The sequence below is a fragment of the Plodia interpunctella genome, chromosome 5, assembly GCF_027563975.2.
Source record: "Plodia interpunctella isolate USDA-ARS_2022_Savannah chromosome 5, ilPloInte3.2, whole genome shotgun sequence".
In the NCBI taxonomy this organism is placed as follows: Eukaryota; Metazoa; Arthropoda; class Insecta; order Lepidoptera; family Pyralidae; genus Plodia; species Plodia interpunctella.
The window spans coordinates 2,134,336-2,157,430 of NC_071298.1; the positions used below are offsets into that span (position 1 = coordinate 2,134,336).

At 38.3% G+C, this 23,095-nt stretch overlaps 3 protein-coding genes across 3 annotated transcripts; 1 reads left to right on the top strand and 2 right to left on the bottom strand.

Annotated features, from left to right (window-relative positions):
- Window positions 1-368: 368 nt before the first annotated feature.
- LOC128669857 (uncharacterized protein) lies at window positions 369-13,624 on the bottom strand. Its single transcript, XM_053745052.2, has 16 exons — window positions 13,309-13,624; window positions 12,395-12,528; window positions 10,852-11,115; window positions 10,199-10,346; window positions 9,845-9,949; window positions 9,494-9,638; window positions 8,872-9,061; window positions 8,321-8,444; window positions 7,886-8,086; window positions 6,533-6,708; window positions 6,305-6,369; window positions 4,669-4,838; window positions 4,162-4,345; window positions 3,538-3,671; window positions 2,327-2,501; window positions 369-1,908 (listed from the first exon to the last, which is right to left on the bottom strand). The coding sequence occupies exons 1-16, from the start codon at window positions 13,475-13,477 to the stop codon at window positions 1,854-1,856; spliced, it is 2,439 nt and encodes an 812-aa protein (XP_053601027.1). The 5' UTR covers window positions 13,478-13,624; the 3' UTR covers window positions 369-1,853.
- Window positions 13,625-13,978: 354 nt separating this feature from the next.
- Window positions 13,979-18,458, top strand: RpLP0 (Ribosomal protein LP0). The gene is made up of 7 exons (XM_053745062.1): window positions 13,979-14,128; window positions 14,302-14,392; window positions 14,665-14,901; window positions 16,047-16,203; window positions 16,553-16,677; window positions 17,368-17,604; window positions 18,159-18,458. Exons 2-7 carry the CDS (start codon window positions 14,339-14,341, stop codon window positions 18,297-18,299), a joined length of 951 nt encoding a protein of 316 aa, XP_053601037.1. The 5' UTR covers window positions 13,979-14,128; window positions 14,302-14,338; the 3' UTR covers window positions 18,300-18,458.
- Window positions 18,459-18,693: 235 nt separating this feature from the next.
- Window positions 18,694-23,031, bottom strand: LOC128669985 (protein arginine N-methyltransferase 9-like). The gene has a single exon (XM_053745284.2). The coding sequence runs from the start codon at window positions 22,657-22,659 to the stop codon at window positions 20,452-20,454; it is 2,208 nt and encodes a 735-aa protein (XP_053601259.1). The 5' UTR covers window positions 22,660-23,031; the 3' UTR covers window positions 18,694-20,451.
- Between the last annotated feature and the right edge of the window lie 64 nt (window positions 23,032-23,095).

The window sequence follows — 23,095 nt, forward strand, 5'->3', positions numbered from 1 at the left end:
CGTTTCCATTACTGGAACTATAAAATGTTCACCTTATGATTATTATTTTTTATTTTGAAGTAAATGGCAATACTCAGAATAGCGATATATCAATTTGATTTGAATTATTGAAATCAGTTTTTGAGTGAGACTAACGTATATCCATCACCCAAATATTGTCCCTCGAAGGAAATGAATAAATACATATATATTTCGAAACAAAATTGTTTATTTAAGTTACATATATACAAATAGTAATAACTCCTTCGATTCGATTACTATAATGCATCTTGTGTATGAATTGTGAATATGAATTCAGTTAAGTCTAATTATAATCAATTAACAATAATTAATAAAAGACCTATCAGGTAGTAACAAGGCTCACAAAATCTGTTTTTGTTTATCGTTTAATTACATAACTGGGAAAATTAAATTCAATGTAAAATGTTACAATCCATCTAACTTCCTTCGTGTTGTCAGATAACTTACTTGGAAAGGGATAACATTATATTGCAGCTTATATTATATGCCATAGAAGTATATGTTAATGTAATAATTGAAAAAAGGTCAACCACTTTCCAAAGATAATAATCACATATGAATGTTATTTTATTATTAGCATTTGCCCGTGGCTTCGCCAACGTTGATTTTCCGTGATGAAAGGTACCCTACGTTCTTCTCCATACATCAAACTACATCTATGCAAAATTTCAAGAAGATTGGTTGAGTAGATCGAGCGTGAAGAGGTGACAAACTTACTTTCGCATTTATAACATTAGTTGTCTCATACATGATGTCTTTGTAGTTACATTATTATTATTATTTATGACAGAGGCTATGTCGGTCGGAGCCGCTCCCATGTAGTCGCAGCCCTTTTCAATATCTGTGTTCTTGTGCCCGGGTGGTTCAAGAGACGACTTTCGTATCGTCCTGCAGAGAGCCTTATCTCTTCCTTTGCAGCATCATACATTTCGACATTAGTTTTAAACGATGGAAGACCACATTATAAATATTTTTTGCTCACAACTTTAGCCAAATTGTTTCAAATACATGTGTGCTATCATGAAAAACTTCTTGGTGTAGAGAATACAATTCAAATATACAATAGTGTCTATAAAGAATAGAAAACAGATTTTTAACGAACTACGATCTAGATTGGTTGATAAAGACCTAACCTCTTCATTCATATAAAAGTTAAAGCACACTAAGCTAAAAATATGATCTGTCACTATCACACTTTACAATATTTACATGAACAGAACGAGATAAAACATTCTTTAAATTTAACTGTGTTTCTAGTTGACAGCACGTACATTTATTTTCTATTCTTCATAAACAGTATGGTAAACCTAATTAAAGAAAAAACCTACAACTATTATTTCTATAAATTTTCACACGATATTTGGAATTACTGTATTCTAATAAAGGCATTGTTGCTATCTTGTTTGTGAAGAATTTAATCTAAAATATACTGTGAAATGCATTCTTTCTTCTATGTTGATTACAGACACAAATTGAATTTATCAAATAAAAAAAACCGACGTGAGCCTAGCCATAGCCACATGAGATAAGACTATCCAATACAAGTAGGTTTTCCTTGTAAATGCCATGTATATCAAATTGTAACCTATTTAAGGGAAATATTTTTTCATTTTGATTTGAAAGTAGGAACACGAAAAAGGACAAAAGATATTAACGCTCATTTTTCCTCGTTTCAATATAATTCCTTTTCGCTATTTGAGCGAAGTGAATACATAAAGATGTCTGTCGTGTCCTCTGATGACGGTATGGATAGATCGGCGTTTCGCTTCGCAAATAAGGAGTTCATAAGAGTGGTAGTTTTGGTAATGGTCCTTGCAAATTCGTAACGTACGTCATTCCATCGCTTTGGCTTCTGCTATCACCGCTCTCGCCTGTTCCAGCGCTTTCCTGCAACATCACGGGAAGATAATAATATATTTATGTATTAAATAAATCATGATTAATTTCTATTTCTGCCAAAACAGAGCATTTCAAATTCACAGAAAATGATGATAATTACGTGGCTTTATGACCATAAAGCCACGTAATCATTTTCTGTGACCACTATGCTACACTGAAGGTCCCGGGTTCGAACCCCGCCCCGGTCAGGTTAACATGAAAAATTATCTTTTTCAGATTCACATGGGATTTAGACGTTTATTTACATAATTTATGTTATAAACTATGGCACCGTTGAGTCACCAACTTTGGGACTAACGCAATCTGCGTGATTTATTAGTGCGTAATATTATATATAGAGATATATATTTATTATTTTCCGTTGGAGACAACATTAATTAAAAGCTGAAACAGTGTAACTACTTACAAGTGCATAGGATTATCGGTCTGCAGCCTGGAGAGCGCGAGCGTGGCCAGCGCCGCGAGCCTGCGGAGCGCAACGGCGCGCAGCGCGCCGGAGCGCGGCAGTGAGGCCGCGAGCGCGGCCGCCGCCTCCGCCGCCTGCGGCCCGGGCGCCGCGCCCGCCGCGCAACTTAACGTCTCTACAAACAATTTTTTTATCCATTGACTTCCGGCGCGGCCCAGCTTCACTCGGGTTAAAGACCTTCCACGGGAATCTCCTCACTATCTCACTATTAGTGAAAATAGTATGAAAATCCGTGTAGTAATTTTTGAGTTTATCGCTAACAGACAGACGCGGTAGAGGACTTTGTTTTATAATATGTAAGGATACAATATATTTTGATGAGACAAGAATTTTTTTTTCTCACCACATGGGGCACATGTGTAGAAATTCTCGATTGAAGTCACTATGTTGCCCAACACTAGTAAGTTGTCATAACCTTGTCAATTTTGACGTATTTTCGAACGCTCCAATGAGAGCTAAGCGACCTTCCCCCGCACCCCGCCACAATTTGGCGATTGCGTTTTCATACTAAAATTATGCAAGCATGGTCTTTAGGTGAAATGGTCTGTGGTCATGACTCAATGACCACAGAATTCATTTTTAACGACTGCAAATACAACCAACGTTTTAACATGCCTTCCAAATCACGGAGGTGTACATATATACATACTAGCTTCGTCCCATGGAAATTTCGGGATATAAAGTACCCTACGTGTATTCCAGGTTATATTCTACTTGTGTACCAAATTTCATAACAATCGTAGATTTTGCGTGAAACAGTAACAAACATACATGTAAGAATAAATCCTCTTTGCTTAAGGTTAATTTTTGTTGATGACATGACAGAACTTCATGTCAGTGAATGAACAATGATAGGTGATATTTTCCTTTTGTTAAAATAAATATGCCCTCTTATTGTTATTAGATTTAGATTAAAACAGGACAAATAATAGTTTTAAATGTTGTTTCTCTTTCAGGTAAGTTTTTAGTTATAAGGTTTGAAATAAAGATTTTAAGGTATTTGTAAAACATATCTAAGATAATAAAATTTCTCTTTCAGAGCAACGCGATTTACTTTTATTTCTTCCTCTTCTAAGTAACACATTATATATACATACACACATCCTCACAAACTTTCGCATTTATAATATTAGCAGGTGGGTCGTAGGTACCTATAAGCGCGAGTACAATGCCGTCGGCGCGCAGCAGCGACGGCGGCGCACACAGCGCCAGCGCCGCGCGCAGCAGCCGCGCGCCCGCGCCGAGGCTGCGGCGCCAGAACGGTCCGCCCGCGCCCTCCATTATACTGCGATTTACAAAACTTTATTACAATTCTTAGACGAATGGAACCATAAATACAAGTGTGATTAACATTTCTATCTCCGCGGTATTTACAGGTCAATTGCGATACATTTTGAAAATAATAATGTAATGAAAAAAAATTCTGGAATTCTGAGCGGGAATCGAACCCGCGCCCCTGTCTGCTTGTTGCCTGTTATTCTATAAATACACACATCACCATAAAATGGTGGTTCAAAGGTTGTCCAATCCATAGCTATTCATCAAAGAAACAAAGCAAACTTTATAAGCACCTTTGAGCCAGATAGACAAAATGGTATGACTGAGTTGTAATAATCATTTATGTTATCATTAATAAAAAAGAAAGTCACGTCAGATACCTTTAGACGTTTGAAAATACAAAAGGGTACGACTGATTTTCAATATTATTTAATTAATCATTAACAAAAAACCGTAATCATTAAACTAATGTCGGATAATAAAAAGAGACGACATACTGCGGCGGCACGGCGGGCAGGAAGACGTCGGCGGCGAGCGCGGCCGCGAGACGCGCGTGCGCGGCGACGGCGAGGCGCGCGACCGCGGGCGAGGTCGCGGGCAAGGCCGCGCAGCGCACTATGAGCTGCCGCAGTCGCACGCACGCGCGCACGCACATCGGGTCCCACGCCTGCTCCACCAGCTCTGGGGAGACATTCTTTTTAGGGTCCTCAAAGTTTCGCCATGTCCGTCCGTTCGTCAGTGATCTAACTCAAAAACTATTAGTACTAGAATGATGTAATTTAGTATGGGTATATACATTAATCACGGCGACTGAGTTGTCAAATCAAGTTTATTTGTTAGACATATTAAAAAAAACCCGACTTTCTACTTTTTATTTTATTTATTTAAAATGCCATATTTCGTAAGAATCAGGCATCCCCCTTCTACCAACGAAACTGTTATTATTAGGTATTACGACGTTAGTGTTCCCAGAAATTGAATTCATTGAATGCAATTTTACGTACCCGTGAGTTTGGGCAGCACCACTTTGGCCACCAATGTGGGTGCCAGCATCAGGTCGGGGTCTTCTCTAACGGAGTCCTCGCTGACGGCGGGCGCTTCGCCCTCCGTCTCGGAGTCCGACTCGTCTGAATCCGACAGCCGCTCGTGTCGAACGCCGTACATCATCACACATCTATAATAGTAGTGATATAAGTGCGGTCAGTTGAAAATTACAGCCGAGAAGATATTTGCGTGGAATGAAATAAAACTCGAAAAATAAAATGAATCGTTAATTACTTGTTAAATACAAAAAAAAATATCTCCTAAAGTAAATTTTATTCATAAAATGTTGACCACTTTTCTGACATAAAAACTCTTTGCTAAGATTTAAAAAAGTATCGTTCATTTTGTGTTTTTGTGTTTGACGACCTCGGTGGCGCAGTGGTAAGGTTCTTGCCACTGAACCGAGAGGTCCCGGGTTCGATCCCCGGTCGGGTCATGATGGAAAATGATCTTTTTCTGATTGGCCCGGGTCGTGGATGTTTATCTATATATGTACTTGTTATAAAATATAGTATCGTTGAGTTAGTATCCCATAACACAAGTCTCGAACTTACTTTGGGGCTAGCTCAATCTGTGTAATTTGTCCTAATATATTTATTTATTTATTTATTTTTAGATGAATCATCTTGATAAACCGTGCGTTTTATTTTATTAAAAAAAAACTTGTACGTTTTATATTACAATAACGCACAAGTGCGTACTCGAGATACAGTACGATGTTGAAATTGGTGAAATATGTGACCCTTTACGAGAAAATATGTTATAAAATTGATTTTATAACACTCCTGCTTAGAAAGAATATACATGTTAAGACTCGGCTTAAGAGCACACTTTAAACAATTAACACCTTCACATTTTAAACAATTTATTTAAATTAATAGCGAGAACAACACACGGGATATTATGCTAAACTAGTTAATTGATTTTATAACAAAGTATTACAATTTTCAATTGGACGCCGTTGCCACTACAGGCTAGGTTACATTTGTTTTTGTTTTAATGACTATTCGAAAGCCCTTATATTATTAGAAACACAATAAAAAAAAATAATGTGATAATGACAATGCTTTCAAACAAAGACATGACAAAAATTAAATCACACATTTTTGTACTCGTCCAAGGATGGTTGGCAGAGCGTTTCGACCGCTGCAGCTGTGCGGTCAATACGATCCGTCAATTTTCTTGAGGAAGGAGCCATTTCCAAAATCAATCATTCATAAATTGACATTAGTCATATAGTAAAACTCATTGTCTTTGTTAAAATTTGAAAAATTGTAATGAAAGCGCGACCGCAGCGGTCGAAACGCTCTGCAAACCCCCCCCCCCCCCCCCCTCAAACGCCTCAAGCTAATTATTAAATGACGATAAAACGTGTAACGTATCTTAACGAAAAAAGCTGTTTGTTCGATAGCTACTTTAAATATTGGGTTTATGGTGATAACTTTTTAATGTAAAAGTTGTTACAAAATTTTAGTTTTTTTTACAATGTTGACTTTCCAACCTTTAAGTCTTCGTATAATGATCCAGCTGCATTGTTACAGTCTATGATTTTTTATATCGATACCTAGTAAATAATAAAATACTTATAATGCTCACTTGTACCAGTCCATTCTCTCGTAGTCCTCATTGTCTTCGTCAGCTAGCGGATTCCACAATATTAACTGTAAAATAATATTTTACATTACAAGGGTTATTAACGTTTTAGAGTATAGCCGACAGCACATGTACAAGTTCATTGCAAATTAACCATTGTTAAATTTGAAGGGAAAAACACAATATAGCGACATCATAGGGACATTAATGACGAGGCGTTCAGGAACTCGCCTGATGCCTGACGTAGGGCGCCAGCAGCGCGGGCAGACAGGAGGCCACACTGACGTCGGCGTACAGCGCGGGCTCGCGACGGCGCCAGCGCGACACGCGCGCGCACACGCCGCGCGCGCCGCGCCACGCCGCCAGCGCGTCCGCGAACACCGCCCTAGACAGTTGACGGATCGTCTCTGCCAATGGAAATCATTATTATATATCGTACACTCAGTCATCTGCAGAACTCCAGTCATACGAGTGCATTTTATTCGTGGAAAAATAAATTCAAAAGTATCAAAAGTATATTATGATGAGCGGTGGTGGTGTAATGGTTAAGACGCCCGCCTGTGGATCGAAAGGTCCCAGGTTCGAATCCTACTCGTGCCACATGAGTTGTGTATTAACAAATCTGATTCATAGTTTTCATCGAACACCACTTGCTTCCGGTGAAAGAAAACATCGTAAGGAAACCTGCACACTGGTTGATTATTATTAACTTGTGTGTGAAATGGAGAAGGCAATGGCAAACCACTCCATTAATAATGCCAAGAAATTTATTGTGTGTGTTTCATTCCAGGTAATAACCACAACCATCAACCATGAGGAATACGACTATGAAGAAGAAGTATATTATGAATATTAATTAGCATACTTTTAAACTTTCGCGTTGCATAATTATGTACTAAATAACGTCTGGGAAATAGAAAAGGTACGTGCGCGTTTAATACCTATTATTTAGTATATAATTAAATAACATATTCCAACGAGGACTTTCCCGGACATGGAAATTAAACCGATTTATTGTGTATTTGGAGGCACCGATATGGGGTAGTCACCACTGTGGGTTAAACACTTGATTGATATTGGTTAATTATACCACAGAGTCCCTGTAATATTATAAATGTGAAAGTTTGTGAGGATATGTTCGTTACTCTTTCACGCGAAATCTAGTGGACGGATTGTTAAGAAATTTGGTACACGGGTAGAATATAACCTAGCACCCTTCATCGCACGAAGCAAATTTAAATTTCACGAAAGAGAATTTTTCGAAAAAGTGAGCACAAATAGCTGATTTGACTAGGTAGAAAAGTACATAGGGACATTCATAGAACATTGTAAGTAAAATAAAAGTTTGTAGAATAGGAAATTTTTTGAAGTGAACATTTTTTCTTCTCTAGCGGCGTTGTGCACTTGGATAAAAAATGTTAAACTCACGTCAGGACACGTGACCCAGATCGAAAATTCGTAAGATGTCAAAAATACACAACGTTAATATTCAAGTTTTCACTCCCGGAGCAACCCACCCATAATCCAATCGCAACCCGGTTTTTTTTTGTAGGGCGGGACCACAGCCTCAGGTACAGCACATACCTCTCTCCTGCGTGTAGTGCTGCAGCTCGGCGGGCGGCAGCTCGTCGTCGCTGGAGTCCCCGTCTCGGTGTCGCGCCGCAGCGCCGGCCGCCGCCGCCGCCGCGTCGCGCCGCAGTCTGCGCGCGCGCCGCCGCCCCTCGCGCTCCGCACAGCGCCGGATCTTCTCTTCGGAGTCTATCGGCTTCGCGGCGCCGGGCCGAGCTAGTATAGAAAACATACATGTCGGAGGAGATCGTAGATAGATTAAATCTTTATTTGTAGCCACAACATAAAATATACAACACATACAGGTTCTTCATATTAATATTTAAAATATTTTACGTTCTAAATCAATAGATCGACTTGGCCATCGCATGATTCGATTGTTCAGCATGTATTATGTCTCGTATCACACCATACAGCACTGCGGGCGATCATATTTGTGTAAGTACATACCAGCCAGAGTGAGTACATCCTGCGCCTGATCCCTGACGTCCGCGCGCCGCCGCTCCATGATGAACTCACAGCGGCGCCTGTGCATCGCCAGCGCGCGCGCCTCCAGCGCCTCCAGCTGCGGCATCTGATTATACCACATCCATTTATTTATTGACTAGCGACCCGCACTGGCTTTGCATGGGCTCTATTGTTATGTATGTCATATATATATATATATATATATATATATATATATATATATATATAAACATTCATCTGGAATCACTCTCTGTATTTAAAAAATCTCGCATCTAAATCCGTTGCACAGCTTTTAAAGATCTAAGCAAAAATAAATTCCTTACGTATTGTAAAAAAAATATCCTTGTCGTATGTCGTCTGTATGAAATGTTTTTAGCACGGTTTTTATTAATAGAACCAAATATACTACTACTATTATTATTAATATTGCATATGTATGTTTGTTACTCTTTCACGCAAAATCTACTGGACAGATTGTTACGAAATTTGGAACACAGGTAGTATAGAACATGAAGTAACACAAGTAATAATACCTTCTCGTCCAGACACTCGACGAGGTCGGTGAGATACCCGCGCGCGGCCTGCGCGCGGCGGTAGGCGGCGTCGAGCGCGCGCGTGCGCGCGGCGCGCGCTGAGCGCTCGCGCGCCGCGCGCTGCAGCGCGTCGCGCGTCTGCGACCGCCGCTGCCACGTCTTGTCGCGTTGTGTCTGCTGCTCTTCCAGTCTGTGACGAGAGCGTTTGTCGCTACAATATATTAAAGGCAACTCCCGCATTCATTTTCTGTACGGTATTGCTGTGGTCAGCAAATTACGTAACCTCGTCAATTTTATTGTTTTAAAATTCAGTCATTAGTACGCCAATATCTATCTTGTGTGCACTTGTATCACTTGTTATAATTTTATCAATAAACCGTTTGAAATCGTTTTCGGTTGTATCAATCAACCCATCAATAACATAAAAAGTGTGGGTTAGCAAAAGACCACACATTTTCCATTTATAGGCGTCGCGTATCATTTACTCATTCATTCACTCCATAAACATATTAATAGTCAATTCCGTGGTCGCGTAGTCAGATCCGTGGCACCGGAAGCTAATAAATTATTAGCGAGTAACACAGTATTCACATAACAGTTAAACGGAAGTCAAAAGATATACCTTTCTCTGAGAGCCCTAATTAGTTCCGAGACAGTGGTGGGGTTGCGCATGTCAGCCTGTAGAGGCCGCAGGTGCTGCGCTAACGGCTGCGCGCGCGCCGGCGGCGGCGGCGCGGCGAACGGGTTCAGATCCGCGGCTAACTCGCCTGCGGGGTTTTGAAGTTTTTATTTATTAAGGTGCACAAAACAACAGATGTCCATAACATTACATAAAAAAAAACATTGAACTTGTCTTCTTTCCTCAGTATCAGTACGATATCAGTGATTCAGGGGTAGAATTCCTAATCCACTTGGAGGTAAAATTATTAATTAATCCTATAAGAGTTATGTGGACGGAGTTGATCGCACAGACCTGTGATATCAGCAATAGCAGGCATTGCCTTCTGCATCTGCTGCTCCACCCACTCCTCAGCCTCACTGTCCAGCTCCTCTTCTGAAGCTGCAGCAGCCGTGCCACCTGGTTTAATATATATAACACTTCATGTAAATCATACAGCTTGTATAGTATTAAATATTGAGAAATACAACTCTTAAAATGATCCCAGAATGGAAGGACCTATCTCCCGTCTGGTGCTTGCGCTGCCGTCTCCAACCAGGATGTAATATTTTACCAGTATATTATTATTGACAAATAAACAAAAATCTAAATTAGTAACAAGAAGTAATTATAGATGAACAAGCAAATAAATATTTTGAATGTACTCACGTTTAGGCTTGTCGCTGGGCAGCTCCAACCCCCTGACGATGAGCCTACCTTCCTCCTCTTCATCCCCGGAGCCATCCTCCCGGATCAACCTGGAGCCTCCGGTCGACGGCTCATTCTGTATCGGCACAAAGTCTCCAAGCTCGCGAGCCTGTAAGAACGATCAATTTGCTGGATTCAACTCATTCAAGAAGTGCAGAATCACATCAGTATTGACACATGCATTTAGTTTATTGTATTTTGTTGGTATTTGCTCAGCTCTAGTTTACATACATTGACACAAAGTAAGATTATAAAATTCTTAATGTATAAGTTTATTATGATAGAAATTTGATGAACCCTTCGTACTATATATCTAATACCACATACAATAATGCTGGATGAAAAATCTTACAAGAAACCTATTTATTTACATTGTTTAAAATGTGATTCTGCACAAACATTACTGTATTACTAAATCAATATGACTTATTCTATCATACAAACATGTCAACTGCAATATTTACGTAGGCACCACTGTGTACTGGACTTGATCCAACAGGACCGTACCGTAGAGACCTAAATCCAACTTACCACAAATAGAAACCGAATAACAATCTAAAACGAGGCAAAATCTTCAATGGTGACGGCTCGCCTTAGTCCCTCACCTCTCATACCTGCTGTCGCGTCTTGCGCGCCGCGTGGATGAGCGCGGCGTCCGGTATGAGTCCGGGCGCCACAGCCAAGGCCGCCCGCACGGAATCCGCGCGGTACTGGTGAAATCCCCTACTATCCTCTTCTTCCTCATTCGCGCTATCTTCGGACAAATCCCCGGCCCCGTCGGCAGCTAACGCCTCCCGACCGGAGAGAATCAACCCCTCTAAAGTCACTTTCTTTTTCGGCTTCGGCTTGTCTGATTGGTCGATATCGTTGGGTTTGTCCTAGGGAAGGAATATGGTGTTATAGCATTGATCATTTTGTTAGCAAACTTTATATTCTGGTGCTGTACACCCTGTGGGAATCCATATGAACATTACCAAATCGGATCCTTACATATTATAAAACAAAGCCCTCTACCGCGTCTGTCTGTCTGTTAGCGATAAACTCAAACACTACTGCACGGATTTTCATGCGGTTTTCACCAATAGATGGTATGATTGAGTGTGATATATTTTTTTTTATATATTATTAGAAAAAAAAAACATTGTAAGAAATAATAAGGGTAAGCCGATCTGGCACGATAGGGACCAACACTGTTCAAATGAGTTTCTTTCGGCATTTCTTCTCAGCAGTGGTCGTTCCGAAATGCCAGTAGTTTGTAGCTTGTGAGAAATAACTATAAATATAAAGATTGACGAGAAAAAGTGCCTGTGAAGGTCTAATTTCTAAATAAATGATTTGAATTTGAATTTATAATTTTTTATGTTTTTACCGAGCGTAGCGAGAGGGCCTGTAGTAGTACACATAAGTTTATCTATGCCCAGCCATAAGGAATACGAAATTTAATTGTCAGTTACAATAACAATGATTTTTATTTTTTTATTTTTATTTTTTTATTTTATTTAATATTAATTTATAGCACACGAAAATTTGCGCAATTACATATAAATTTAAAATATTTGGTATGCCCTTCTCTCATGATAAAATGGACCATCGGACAGACATGATTTCTGGTGAGATTGCTGGAGAGTGACATAGGCCACTTGTGGTGCAAATGAGGCTGCATTAGTATAAAAGTAACAAATATTTATAATATTAATTTTATAAATATTTGTTATTTTTATAAATATTTGTTACTATATATTTATTATAATAATTAAATCTAACCAAAAATGTGTGCTCAGACTGAGTAACAAACACACAATTTCCTGCACACCAGCACCCATTAGCATAAATAACTGTTTATGTATTTAAAAATATATAAATAATATTTAATGTATTTTCATTGAAATATAGGTACATCTTCAAAATTTAAATCTTAACACATTACAAATTTTCATTTATAAAATAATTAAGTTGCAAAAGTCTTGATGTATAAAGTGTCATTTACCTTTTTTAAATACCCTAAATGAATACAATATATTCATTCAGTCGGGCTGTAATCTGAACAAAATCTTTAAAATACCATACCATTCCACTCTCTGATCTTCAGTGCCATGTGGTCTATATACTATAAAGAATATTTTGGATACAAAACAAGACGTAACAGATGCACATTACCTCATCACCATTATTGTCATATTTATTACTATCACCGTCCGGGGGCCGGCGTTTCTCCCTCTCTTTCTCCCGCCGCTTGGCCAGTCGCTTGCTCTGTGACGACTTCTTCACTTTGAACTCCTCGCCTTCCTCTTCTGAAATGGTTATCCATAGATAAAGATTATGGGTATATCTTGTGATATTTACTAGGGTACCCTAAAACATGATGAATGTCTCTAAAAGTCATTTTTAATTACTTTTTTTAGGTCATGTTACAAAATAAATGACCACAAAGCCAGCCTGAGTCAAAATTATTTTTTCAGCCTTAACTTTCTTTTATGTTTTCAATACAGAGTTGGTATGGCCCTTCTCTTGCTAAGTGTATGATAAAGACTGTGGCATAAATTAATTTCTTGCTTAAAAAGGGCCTAGATAAAGACATGAACTATCTATATTAATCCATATCAATGCTTCCATATTAGTTCTTACTTCTATAATTACTAAAATCCATATTAATATTATAAAGAGAAAAAAAAAATATTTTTATTGTATTTTTAATGAATAAACACAAAAACTACTTTTAATGAATGGGCCAATTTTAATTAAATTTAGTAGAGATAGAAGAAATGTTCAAGAGTAACATAGGCTTCTTTTACATGATTTTAAACGAGCAAAGCCAGGGCACGCCGCTAGTCTGTTTATATAAATACTTGCCGAAAGCCGAAAACTTGTATGTGAATTTACATGAGCTAATCTCTAGAACTACCATAGGTATGGATGAGAATAAGGGCGACTTCAGAATGTAGCACGATACCGGGGACCGAGGCCGGCCGCGGTTATAGACAGTAAGAAAATGTGAAGAGCGACTAGCGTACTATTGTAACCTCGAAATAACAATGGACCTATTACGTTCAGGTTTCATGACAAAGACTCACCCTCGTCAGCAAAACTCAACAAGGGAGTGTTTGTGGGCTTAATCGGTTTGTTTTCCTTTTTATGACTGATGACTGGCGGCGGTGGTGGCTCAGGATCACCATCTTCATCATCATCGGCGGTAAACATACGCCTCTGGTGGATCTTTTTCGGTTTGCGGAACAAGGACATTGTCAGCTCTCCGTCCCAGTTTATTAATTATATCACAACAACTAAGATAGAAGAATAAATAAAATTAAATTCGAATTGGATCGAAAAATCGACGACGTTTCATCAAAAAATCAAAAGGAATGATTGGATTGGAATGAGATGAATGAATAAAAGAAAGAGATAGCAATAGTAGTGTAGTGGAGGAAAAAATAAAAGGAAAATTCTCAGCCATATCTTGTGCTTGGTAAGCTGAAGTGAAGTTAGTGCTATCTTTACTTCAGCCGACTACGAATAAGATAATAAACATTAGCAAACATCATGATGGCATCTGCAATGGGACACACGTCACTCAGGCTCGCCATTCAACAACTGTGAACGAGACCGCAGCTTTGCAGACTTTGCAGTGATCATGAAAGAAGTATATGTTTTCCATATTTTCGTAAGAACTGTACGTGTTATTTATGCCTACTTAATCCTCTTATGCAGTGAGTTTGCGAGAACAGAACAAGGCTTTACTCGCCCGTGGATCGGTCATTTAACATATTAATCGAATCAAAATCGATTAAAATGATCGAATGATTGAATTAATTAAACTGTCAACCAAAGAGCTGTCAAGTTCACATTCCGCCATTTAAAAATTTGTCCCGCACAGAGTATGTGCGTTTGGTCTTGGTAAGTTCATTTCACAACAATCTGAAATTATTTAAATAATCCATATGTGCTATTATTTTACATTTATCTTAATATGTAATCAGTGATGTTAAAAGCGCTAATCGGAGTGTATTTATGGAAATTAAAAATGTGTTTCCTCCATGGTGATGAAATGTCTGTTTTCATTTTTACAGTCCTTAAATTTCTCCGAAGTCCCTTTCTCACGTCAAGATGGTTAGGGAGGACAAGGCTACCTGGAAGTCTAACTACTTCACTAAGATTATCGTAAGTACCTTTATGTATTTACATTTCATAACTTAACACGTTGAACATAACCTCCATTATTCCGATGTCTGTTCTAATACCAAGGGTGTAACATTACCCCTTTTGGCTTCGCTTTCAGACTAAAGTATCTCTTCAAATTTATCCTAGTGTACTCCTCAATATCATAGGGTTTGCACTGGCATTTTGAAGATACAATCTTTCATTCAAGTAATATAGTTTTTTAAGATAAATAAGAGCCAGCTGTAGAATTTACGTACATTTATAATTCACAGCAACTATTAGACGAGTACCCAAAATGTTTCATCGTGGGTGCCGACAACGTAGGCTCGCAACAGATGCAGCAGATCCGCATCTCGCTACGAGGAAGCAGCATCGTACTCATGGGCAAGAACACCATGATGCGTAAGGCCATCAAGGACCATCTGGAGACCAACCCCGCGCTGGAAAAGCTGCTGCCCCACATCAAGGGCAATGTAGGCTTTGTCTTCACCCGTGGAGACCTTGTGGAAGTAAGTAATCTGTTGATATGTTCAAAGATAGGTAACTATACATTTATATTTGTTTTATATTTTCTGTAAATAACTTCACAGAACTTGATGTAGCATATAACTAATTGCAAGCTTTATTCTCAAACTACCTTTTGCTTGCAAATTTGTACATACCTATATAGAATTTCTATGTCTGTGAGTATTTTGGGAAATTCTTTTAGGTGAGCATTCTACACTTCCAAAGATACTAAACACCATGTACTTACAGTTATGAGTTGTCAGATTCAGATTCATTTATTGCAATGTCACAAGTGGAAATGTTAGGTGTTACATAGATAATAAGTAAGTACAGGTGACGCCCTGCAAGGGCACAGCAAACATTGGGGCAGCTAGATGCCATTTACTTAAATATTTAACATTGTTAATTGTCATGCATTAAATGATTAAAATTATTAAATTATTAAAAATGATTAAAATTAATAAAATTAAGGGGAGTCGAAGGTATCACTGATCGATTTGATCTTCAAAGAACTCTGCGATACTGTAATAGCATTTATCCAAAAGAAAAACCTTGAGATGGTTAGTAAATATGTGTGGTTTTTTAATATTTTTTATTTCATTTGGAATGTGGTTAAATATTTTTATTGCCATATGATGAGGACTAGATCCAATTAATGCCATATTAGTAAGTGGAATTAATAATTTATTTAAATACCGATTGTTTCTTCTGTTGTGATTATCCCTATTAGTATATAATTCACTGTGTTTCCGTACAAATTTGCAGATTTCTAAAATGTAAATAGATGTCAGCGTTAATATTTTATGTTTTTTAAAGTATGGCCGGCAAGATGTCATTTCGTCTATATTTGTAAGAATTCGTATACATTTTTTTTGCAAAACAAATATGTCATTTATGTCACAGCAGTTTCCCCACATGACTATCCCATATGACAATCTTGATTGCGCGTATGCATAGTATGCTGCAAGCGAAGTCTTAAAGTCGGTTACACGTCTGTCCATTGCAGATTCATTTTATGTTTTTATGACTAAATTTTATGATTGTAATATTCACTAAGGACTAAATTTAAAGAGCCTGTGCCATAAATTAATAAATAAGTGCTAACATCACCATTCAGAGAATAACCTTCACATCATAACTCTTGTAGGTGCGTGACAAATTGCTGGAGAACAAAGTTCGTGCCCCAGCCCGTCCTGGAGCCATTGCACCTCTAGCTGTGGTAATCCCTGCGCACAACACTGGTCTGGGTCCTGAGAAGACTTCCTTCTTCCAGGCCCTTTCCATCCCCACCAAGATTTCCAAGGGTAAGAAAGCAATTATTGATTTAATCCCTCTGCTCCTGTGATCCTAATACCAAATTTTTTATCAATTTGACCATTTTAATTAAAAAAATTTTTTTGAAAATTTTATCCTAATATATCCACTAATTTCTTTGTGGTTGCACTGGCATTTAAAGACACAAATTGACCCATTGCTCGACACTTATAATGTACACAAATTCTTGTTTCACTTATTATCACCAAATTAAGTGTTAAATGTCAATATAAAGTTGTTTACACAGGTCTTATTTTATGTACTTAAATAAAATAGAATATAAAAAATCGATTATCTATTGAATTCAATGTAAAATTTTTAAAAGATGTTTGTTTTCAGGTTCCATTGAAATCATCAACGATGTGCCCATTCTGAAACCCGGAGACAAAGTGGGCGCCTCCGAAGCGACTCTGCTCAACATGCTGAACATCTCGCCCTTCTCGTACGGTCTTGTAGTTAAGCAGGTATGATACTTTTATGCCTTTCTTCTAGATAAACAATATGTATTAATTTCTAAATTTAAACACACTATCCTGTACTAATATAATATTCTTCTAATCCTAACCAAAGTGTTGAGTACAGTCTGCATTTCACATGCATTCTGATAATTTACCTTTGGGAAATTTTATGCACTTGAAAATCTTAATTATTTCACATTTTTTGGTGAAGTGTTAGTCCAAGTGCAACAATTTATTTGATTCTATTTTTATTCCCTTAAGCTACAAAGTTGAAATATATTGGTTATGTAATTGGGAAAATCTTGTATTAAAGAGATCATACAAATCGCAAATTATAACATAGGTCAGTTGTGTGATCATTGAATGTGACTCGGCCCTCGTTTTCCAAACTGTTACAGTTGACCTGACTGTTATGTCACATAGGATTGTGATTTGAAATGCGAATAAGAACCTCGCTCGAGTGACCGATCGCCGCAGACGTTTTAAAACAACACGATGCCGGCTCCACAATGTCGTCAAACAGTTTGCCAAACTTTGGCGGATTCGGTATATTTCGATATATGCTGGTTTCTCATTGCTGTAAATAAAAGCACCCGTACTTCGCAATGTATTCGCGTCGACATGTGTCCGAGTTGGCCAAGAGCCGGCATGACACGTGAAATGACATGTCCAAGATATTTATTAACAAACTATCAGGTGTACGACTCGGGCACGATCTTCGCGCCAGCAATCCTGGACATAAAGCCAGAGGACCTGCTGGCCAAGTTCCTGGAGGGCGTGGCGCACGTGGCGGCCGTGTCGCTCAGCGCCGGCTACCCCACGCTGGCCTCCGCGCCGCACTCCATCGCCAACGGCTTCAAGAACCTGCTGGCGGTCGCCGCCGTCACCGACGTCAACTTCAAGGAGGCCGAGACCATCAAGGAGTTCATCAAGGTATGTTACTGTCATGGGTCTTCAGAAGAAAAATTACCGATATGTAGCAGTGTTACACATTGCAACTATCTTCTTCCCGATGAGTAATACTGGCACTCTATATTCCCGTTCAATAATAGAGACGCGAATGTACGATACACCCCCGATGCTAAATGGATGCATGACCTCAGATATTAACTATATCCCTGACAAATTTCTAACAATATGTCTGTTCTAATACCATGGGGCGTAACATTAGCCCCCTGGCTTCGCTTTCAGACTAAAATAACTCTTCAAATTTATCCTAGTGTGATCTTCAACATCATAAGGATTGCACTGGCATTTTGAAGATACATTAATTCACATACACAAGTCACACATTCTCATGTCACAAAAGTCCTAAGTCTTGTGATAAAGATTTGGAGGCCAATCCAATCAAAGTATCCAAATATATTAATTTCTAAACCACTAGTCCATACGAGTGTACCACCATTGACCCAAAAAGGCCGACTCTTCTCCATAAATAACTATCGAATGCACAGCAGCATGATATTAAAAATATTTTTAAATCCCAGGACCCGAGCAAATTCGCGGCTGCAGCTGCAGTCGCCGCACCCGCCGCCGCAGCTCCGGCCGCTGAGAAGAAGGAGGAGAAGAAGGAAGAGAAAGAAGAGTCTGAGAGCGATGACGACATGGGCTTCGGTCTCTTCGACTAAGTTCCACGGACTCCGGGAAACTGGCTAAATCCGGTTTGATCTGGATGTTGGTCCTGCGTTGCTGGCTGCCATGTGGGGCCATCTGCGCCGCCGGGTCGGACGCCCGTATGGCGGCCGATGTGCCTCATTTGTGTGCTTGTCAATAAATATTAAAAAATATTTCAGTCTTTTATTTTAGTCGTGAAATTTGTACGAAGTACTTATTAAATCGAGAGCAGACTCCCTGTCACACCAGTATGACACGGGGACGTTTTTTTCCTCACAGCCACACCAGTGTGGTGTGACAAAGATTTTTTCCTGACGGACACACCAGTGTGACACAGATTTTGATTGTTGAGGTACATAACTGTAGAGGTAGCAGTTCAAAGATGCAGAGACAAATGAAAACCAAAACTTGAGTTTCAAAAAACTTTCTTTTTTATTGTAATTTTCAAAATATCACATCGAAATTCACTACTGTTCACATTTAAACATTGAAACGTCCATAGTTAATACATTAATATTTATCGTGGATTACAATCTGAGACTACAAAATATTGTTACCACGATATGCGGATGGTCACATAGCTTAAAATTAATTTAAGTAAAAATGGCCAACATACAACCGTGTAAACAAGGGAAGATTCCAACAAGAAAATAATAATCATACTATATTTCGCGAAAGCAGAGTAATTAAAACATACATGTATGTATAATACTATACTAGCCGAGTTATAAATGATAAAATCGCAATTCAAATAGATTTATAAAATATTATAATGGGTAGCTGCTACCTGCATATCGTGCTAAATCTGACTGCACAATGAAATGATTGTCTATTTTATCAGTTTAGTATTAATCTGCATTGTGAATCTTATCTCCTAGAGTACCTAGTAGAACAACAATATGCATAACATTTTCGCATTAAAATACGAACACTTAAAAATTGGTGCTAAGATTTTTATAAACCGGATTACCACCCCCAGGTCTGTGATAAATTTTATAATATGTAATTGAATTACGAAAGTACAGAAAACTCATTTTGTAAAAAATAGTAGAAAATCAGATCCTAAGTCCTAACTTTTACTTCACAGCCCACCGAGCCAAATTTCTATAGAAACAAATATGGCTGTATTCCAAAAATATGTTTTTAAATTTTTGTCAAATCCATAAATACTAATATTAGTCATGTACAAAATAATTATACATTCTCGTAGATCATTAAGATGAGATGTGTTTAGATAATAAATAAAGTAATATAAATAGTGGGTTTAGGCCTCCAAAAATAGCGACCACGAATTTTAACAGAATTTAATGTCTCTTATCATATCCTATTTAGGTAGTAAAATACCACACAACCCTTTCTTATCCTCGTTTCAAGTTTAATTAACATGACCCTTTTAAATATTCCTTTAACAAAAATCTGATCACATACATTTCTATGACTTTGGGACAGAATATAAAACAAAGTGTTTGAGCATAGTTAATTAATTACTCTATACCTAATTATTCAAGAGTATTATCATTATATAGCTCTATAAATAAAATTGGCTAGTATGATAACTATAAATGCAACTCTTATGACAACGTCAATAGGATTCATATTACGCTGGCTTCAAATTTTTAAATTCATACTTTGCCAACTTTAGAGACAGAGGTAATAATGTAATTAAAATAATCAACATTTCAATTAACAGCACCTTAGTAATAATTATTTCTAAATAATGTCTATATTTACACCAACAACATCCATTTGGCCAATACAATTTCTTATTTGTTTTAATATATTTCTATTCAGAATAATCAGATTTCCATTGAGTTTTTATACACTGATATGAGTAGCTCTCATAATACTCGGGTAAATAATGAGCATATATGTAAAACAGGACTTATATCTAGAGTAAATGTCAGTAATAAATAGGCTTCTTCAACACCCTGTGACTTTAGTAAATAGAGTTCATAATTTTAATACATAAACAGACATCAAGGATTTAGAAAATGCCATAACATTTAGCAAGCACAAGTAAAATTCACTCTTTTTCAACAGTAATAAATAATAAAAAATATTCAACATTCACACCCATCTCCAAACAAAAAGTCAAATATAACAGAAGTAACTAAAGTGAGATCCTTATATAAAATGACTGCGTCCAAAAAGTTTATTTGATTGTATTCAGACATTAGGGCTCTGATCTTGAGACGTATCTTCGAACAGCAACTTGAACGCGCCTTCATGGTCCACACAGCGCACGATGTTAGCCATAAAACCTTTTTTCAAAGGAAACTTTGGGTTGACCAAGAACACAATACCATCTATGAAACTATTCCTTCTGTTTGTGGATATTTCCGTCAAATTCTCCATAATTTCCAGCTGGTACCAGCACAGGATAGCATTCACGGTCCCATCGGAAATTAGCGGGATCTTAAATGTTTTTGACCCTGAATCATCATTGAAAGAACCCAAGATTGTTGGATTAGAAAGAGAAGTGAATTCCAAATGCGTGAAATCAATACAAAAGTTTTGAGTCACCTGATACTTGTTTACGTGTGGAGACAGTCTGTAATTGTGCACATTTTCGTCAAGCACTTTGTTGTTGATCTCCAACCACTTGCTGTGGACAAGCTGCCCCACAATCTTGATGTCAGACGGCATGAAGAGGCCTCCTTGCATCAAGTTATTTTGTCTCAACTGCTGGGCTACAAGTCTATTACGCAAATCTACATCGCCCCACAAGTCAAAGATATTAGTAAATATGGCATGGTACTTTTCACCTCTGAACGTCTCAGGCCCCCATTCATCGCCAGTTAAAATAGTGACTTTGGACAGAGGTACTTTGTTGATTGTGAAAATTGACTCAATGAAAGATACATCAGCCTCTGTTTTGGCACTGCATATGAGAGATTGAGCTCCCCGCTTCAACATGAGAAGACCAAACAATGGGAAAGGACAGAGGTCAACAATACTTGTCAGACTTATATCAACAATCTGTCCGAGGTACACGCAATTCATGGCAATACTACCTGTGATCAGTTTTATATATTCTGTATCATTTAAGAACCTTAGAGTCTCTGGTGAGATTCTTGTGATTTCCTTCTTGGAATTATGCAACATAGTCAGTTTGCCCCCATTCATGAGGAAATCTGAAATTGTAACTTGATTTTTCTTCACAGGAACGGGAATGTTGTCAAAGAATACCGCTTGCTGCCATGCATTTGCCCTGTTTTTAGCATTGGGATTGGTAGTGATTGTGATGGTATCTGTTAAATACAGATGGAACCAGCCAATAAAAGTGTTGATCTCTCCATCCTCTTTAATTTTAAATTTTGCACGGAAGGGGTCTTTTCTGTTTAAAATCTCCAGTACATCATCTCGGTCATTGAAATCAACTACAAGTAGTGTCTTTGGGTCAGCCATATATTTTATGTCCTTGAAGAGATGGACATCTTCACAATCGTAAGTCTCATCATGAGTTGTGATGTGGACATGCTCATTAGGAATGTTTAAGAGGACTTTGGTGGAGTGGCACAGCTGATACTTGCGGTTGAGATGGTCACATTTGGCCGGGGCTACAAAGAATTCTGCTTTGGTGGGTACAATTCGAGCATTGTTCATCATGAGGTTGTCCCATGCGTGGGCTAAAGATTGCAAAACATGTTCCCCAAAGAGACCTGCATCAAACATTTCAGTAACCAGAAGGGTGCTCCTCCCCCCTATGTCACCTGTGGTCATGTCTGTAGACATCTTGTTGATGATGACAATCTCATTTTTCCTGTTATCCATGGTGACAAATTCTGCTATGCTGGTCATCACGTCAGATCCATCACAAGCTATGACTGACTTAGGGGAGCACTCAGTTGCATACAAAGATAATAAGCCTGTTCCAGTACCCATATCAAGGACATTATCCTTAAATTTAACGGCTTTGGCTTTAATTGCTTTACGATAAGCTTCATTTCTAATCTTATCATTGAGCATGCGGAAATGCCATCGCTCCATAAGGAAATTCTTCACAGAGTTTAGATTTTTCTCAGCATTAACAAATAAAGGATTGAATCTAAGTGCTTTCTGAAAGTGGCACCAAGCTTCAGTGTAGAATGCGAACTTGTAAAGATACTTGCCAATGTCGTTGAGCAAGTTGATGTTGTCTGGGAAGGCATCAATCGCGCGCGCGAAGTTGCTAAAGATCTCCTCCATCTTGTTGGCTGTGGCCAGCACCTCGTTCAGCCTGATCACGTTGGCGCGAAACTCCGGCTCGTACAGAGTCTTCAGGTCCCTGTTCTTGTCGAAAGCCAGCATGTACATATCGAAAGCCTTGCTGTAGCAGCCATTTGTTGATAAATATCGGGCGTACTTTATGTATTCTTGAGCAATATCCCCCATTTTCACAGCACTTCAAAAGCTATTTAATTGCGCAGTTGAAAGCATACACCAAAATCGATAAAACTACCAACAAAGGTGCCAACTGTTGCACCCTGTCGGCTCCAATGGGCATTCGAGACAAATCAATAGTCCGCTATGTAGTTATTGATTGCGCCCGTACCGACAGGTGCGATACAGCGGCTGTATTCCTGTACCAACTATGCACGTGCAAACGTTTGATATTGGCTTCAACATACGAGTATATTACATAGATATCATGTGAGGGAGAGGATACGCACGCTTCACTTCACCGTTTGTGTTCGTTTCGTTTTCTTTGCAATGCAAATTCGCAAAGAAACACAAAATTTTGTGCATACTGTGAGATACTGACACTGACATTGACTGACATCAAAATGAATGAATGAATGAATGAAAAATTTATAAACCATGGAATTAG

Bases quoted from the DNA above. Each gene is read 5' to 3' on its own strand.
- LOC128669985 (XM_053745284.2), bottom strand. From the start codon at position 22,659: ATGGGGGATATTGCTCAAGAATACATAAAGTACGCCCGATATTTATCA.
- RpLP0 (XM_053745062.1), top strand. From the start codon at position 14,339: ATGGTTAGGGAGGACAAGGCTACCTGGAAGTCTAACTACTTCACTAAG. The intron at 14,902-16,046 runs GTAAGTAATCTG...TAACTCTTGTAG, and splicing joins CCCGTGGAGACCTTGTGGAA to GTGCGTGACAAATTGCTGGA. The intron at 16,204-16,552 runs GTAAGAAAGCAA...GTTTGTTTTCAG, and splicing joins CCCCACCAAGATTTCCAAGG to GTTCCATTGAAATCATCAAC.
- LOC128669857 (XM_053745052.2), bottom strand. From the start codon at position 13,477: ATGTCCTTGTTCCGCAAACCGAAAAAGATCCACCAGAGGCGTATGTTT. The intron at 10,347-10,851 runs GTATGAGAGGTG...TCGTTCTTACAG, and splicing joins CGCGCAAGACGCGACAGCAG to GCTCGCGAGCTTGGAGACTT. The intron at 3,672-4,161 runs GTATGTCGTCTC...TGTAAATCGCAG, and splicing joins CTGCCCGCCGTGCCGCCGCA to TATAATGGAGGGCGCGGGCG.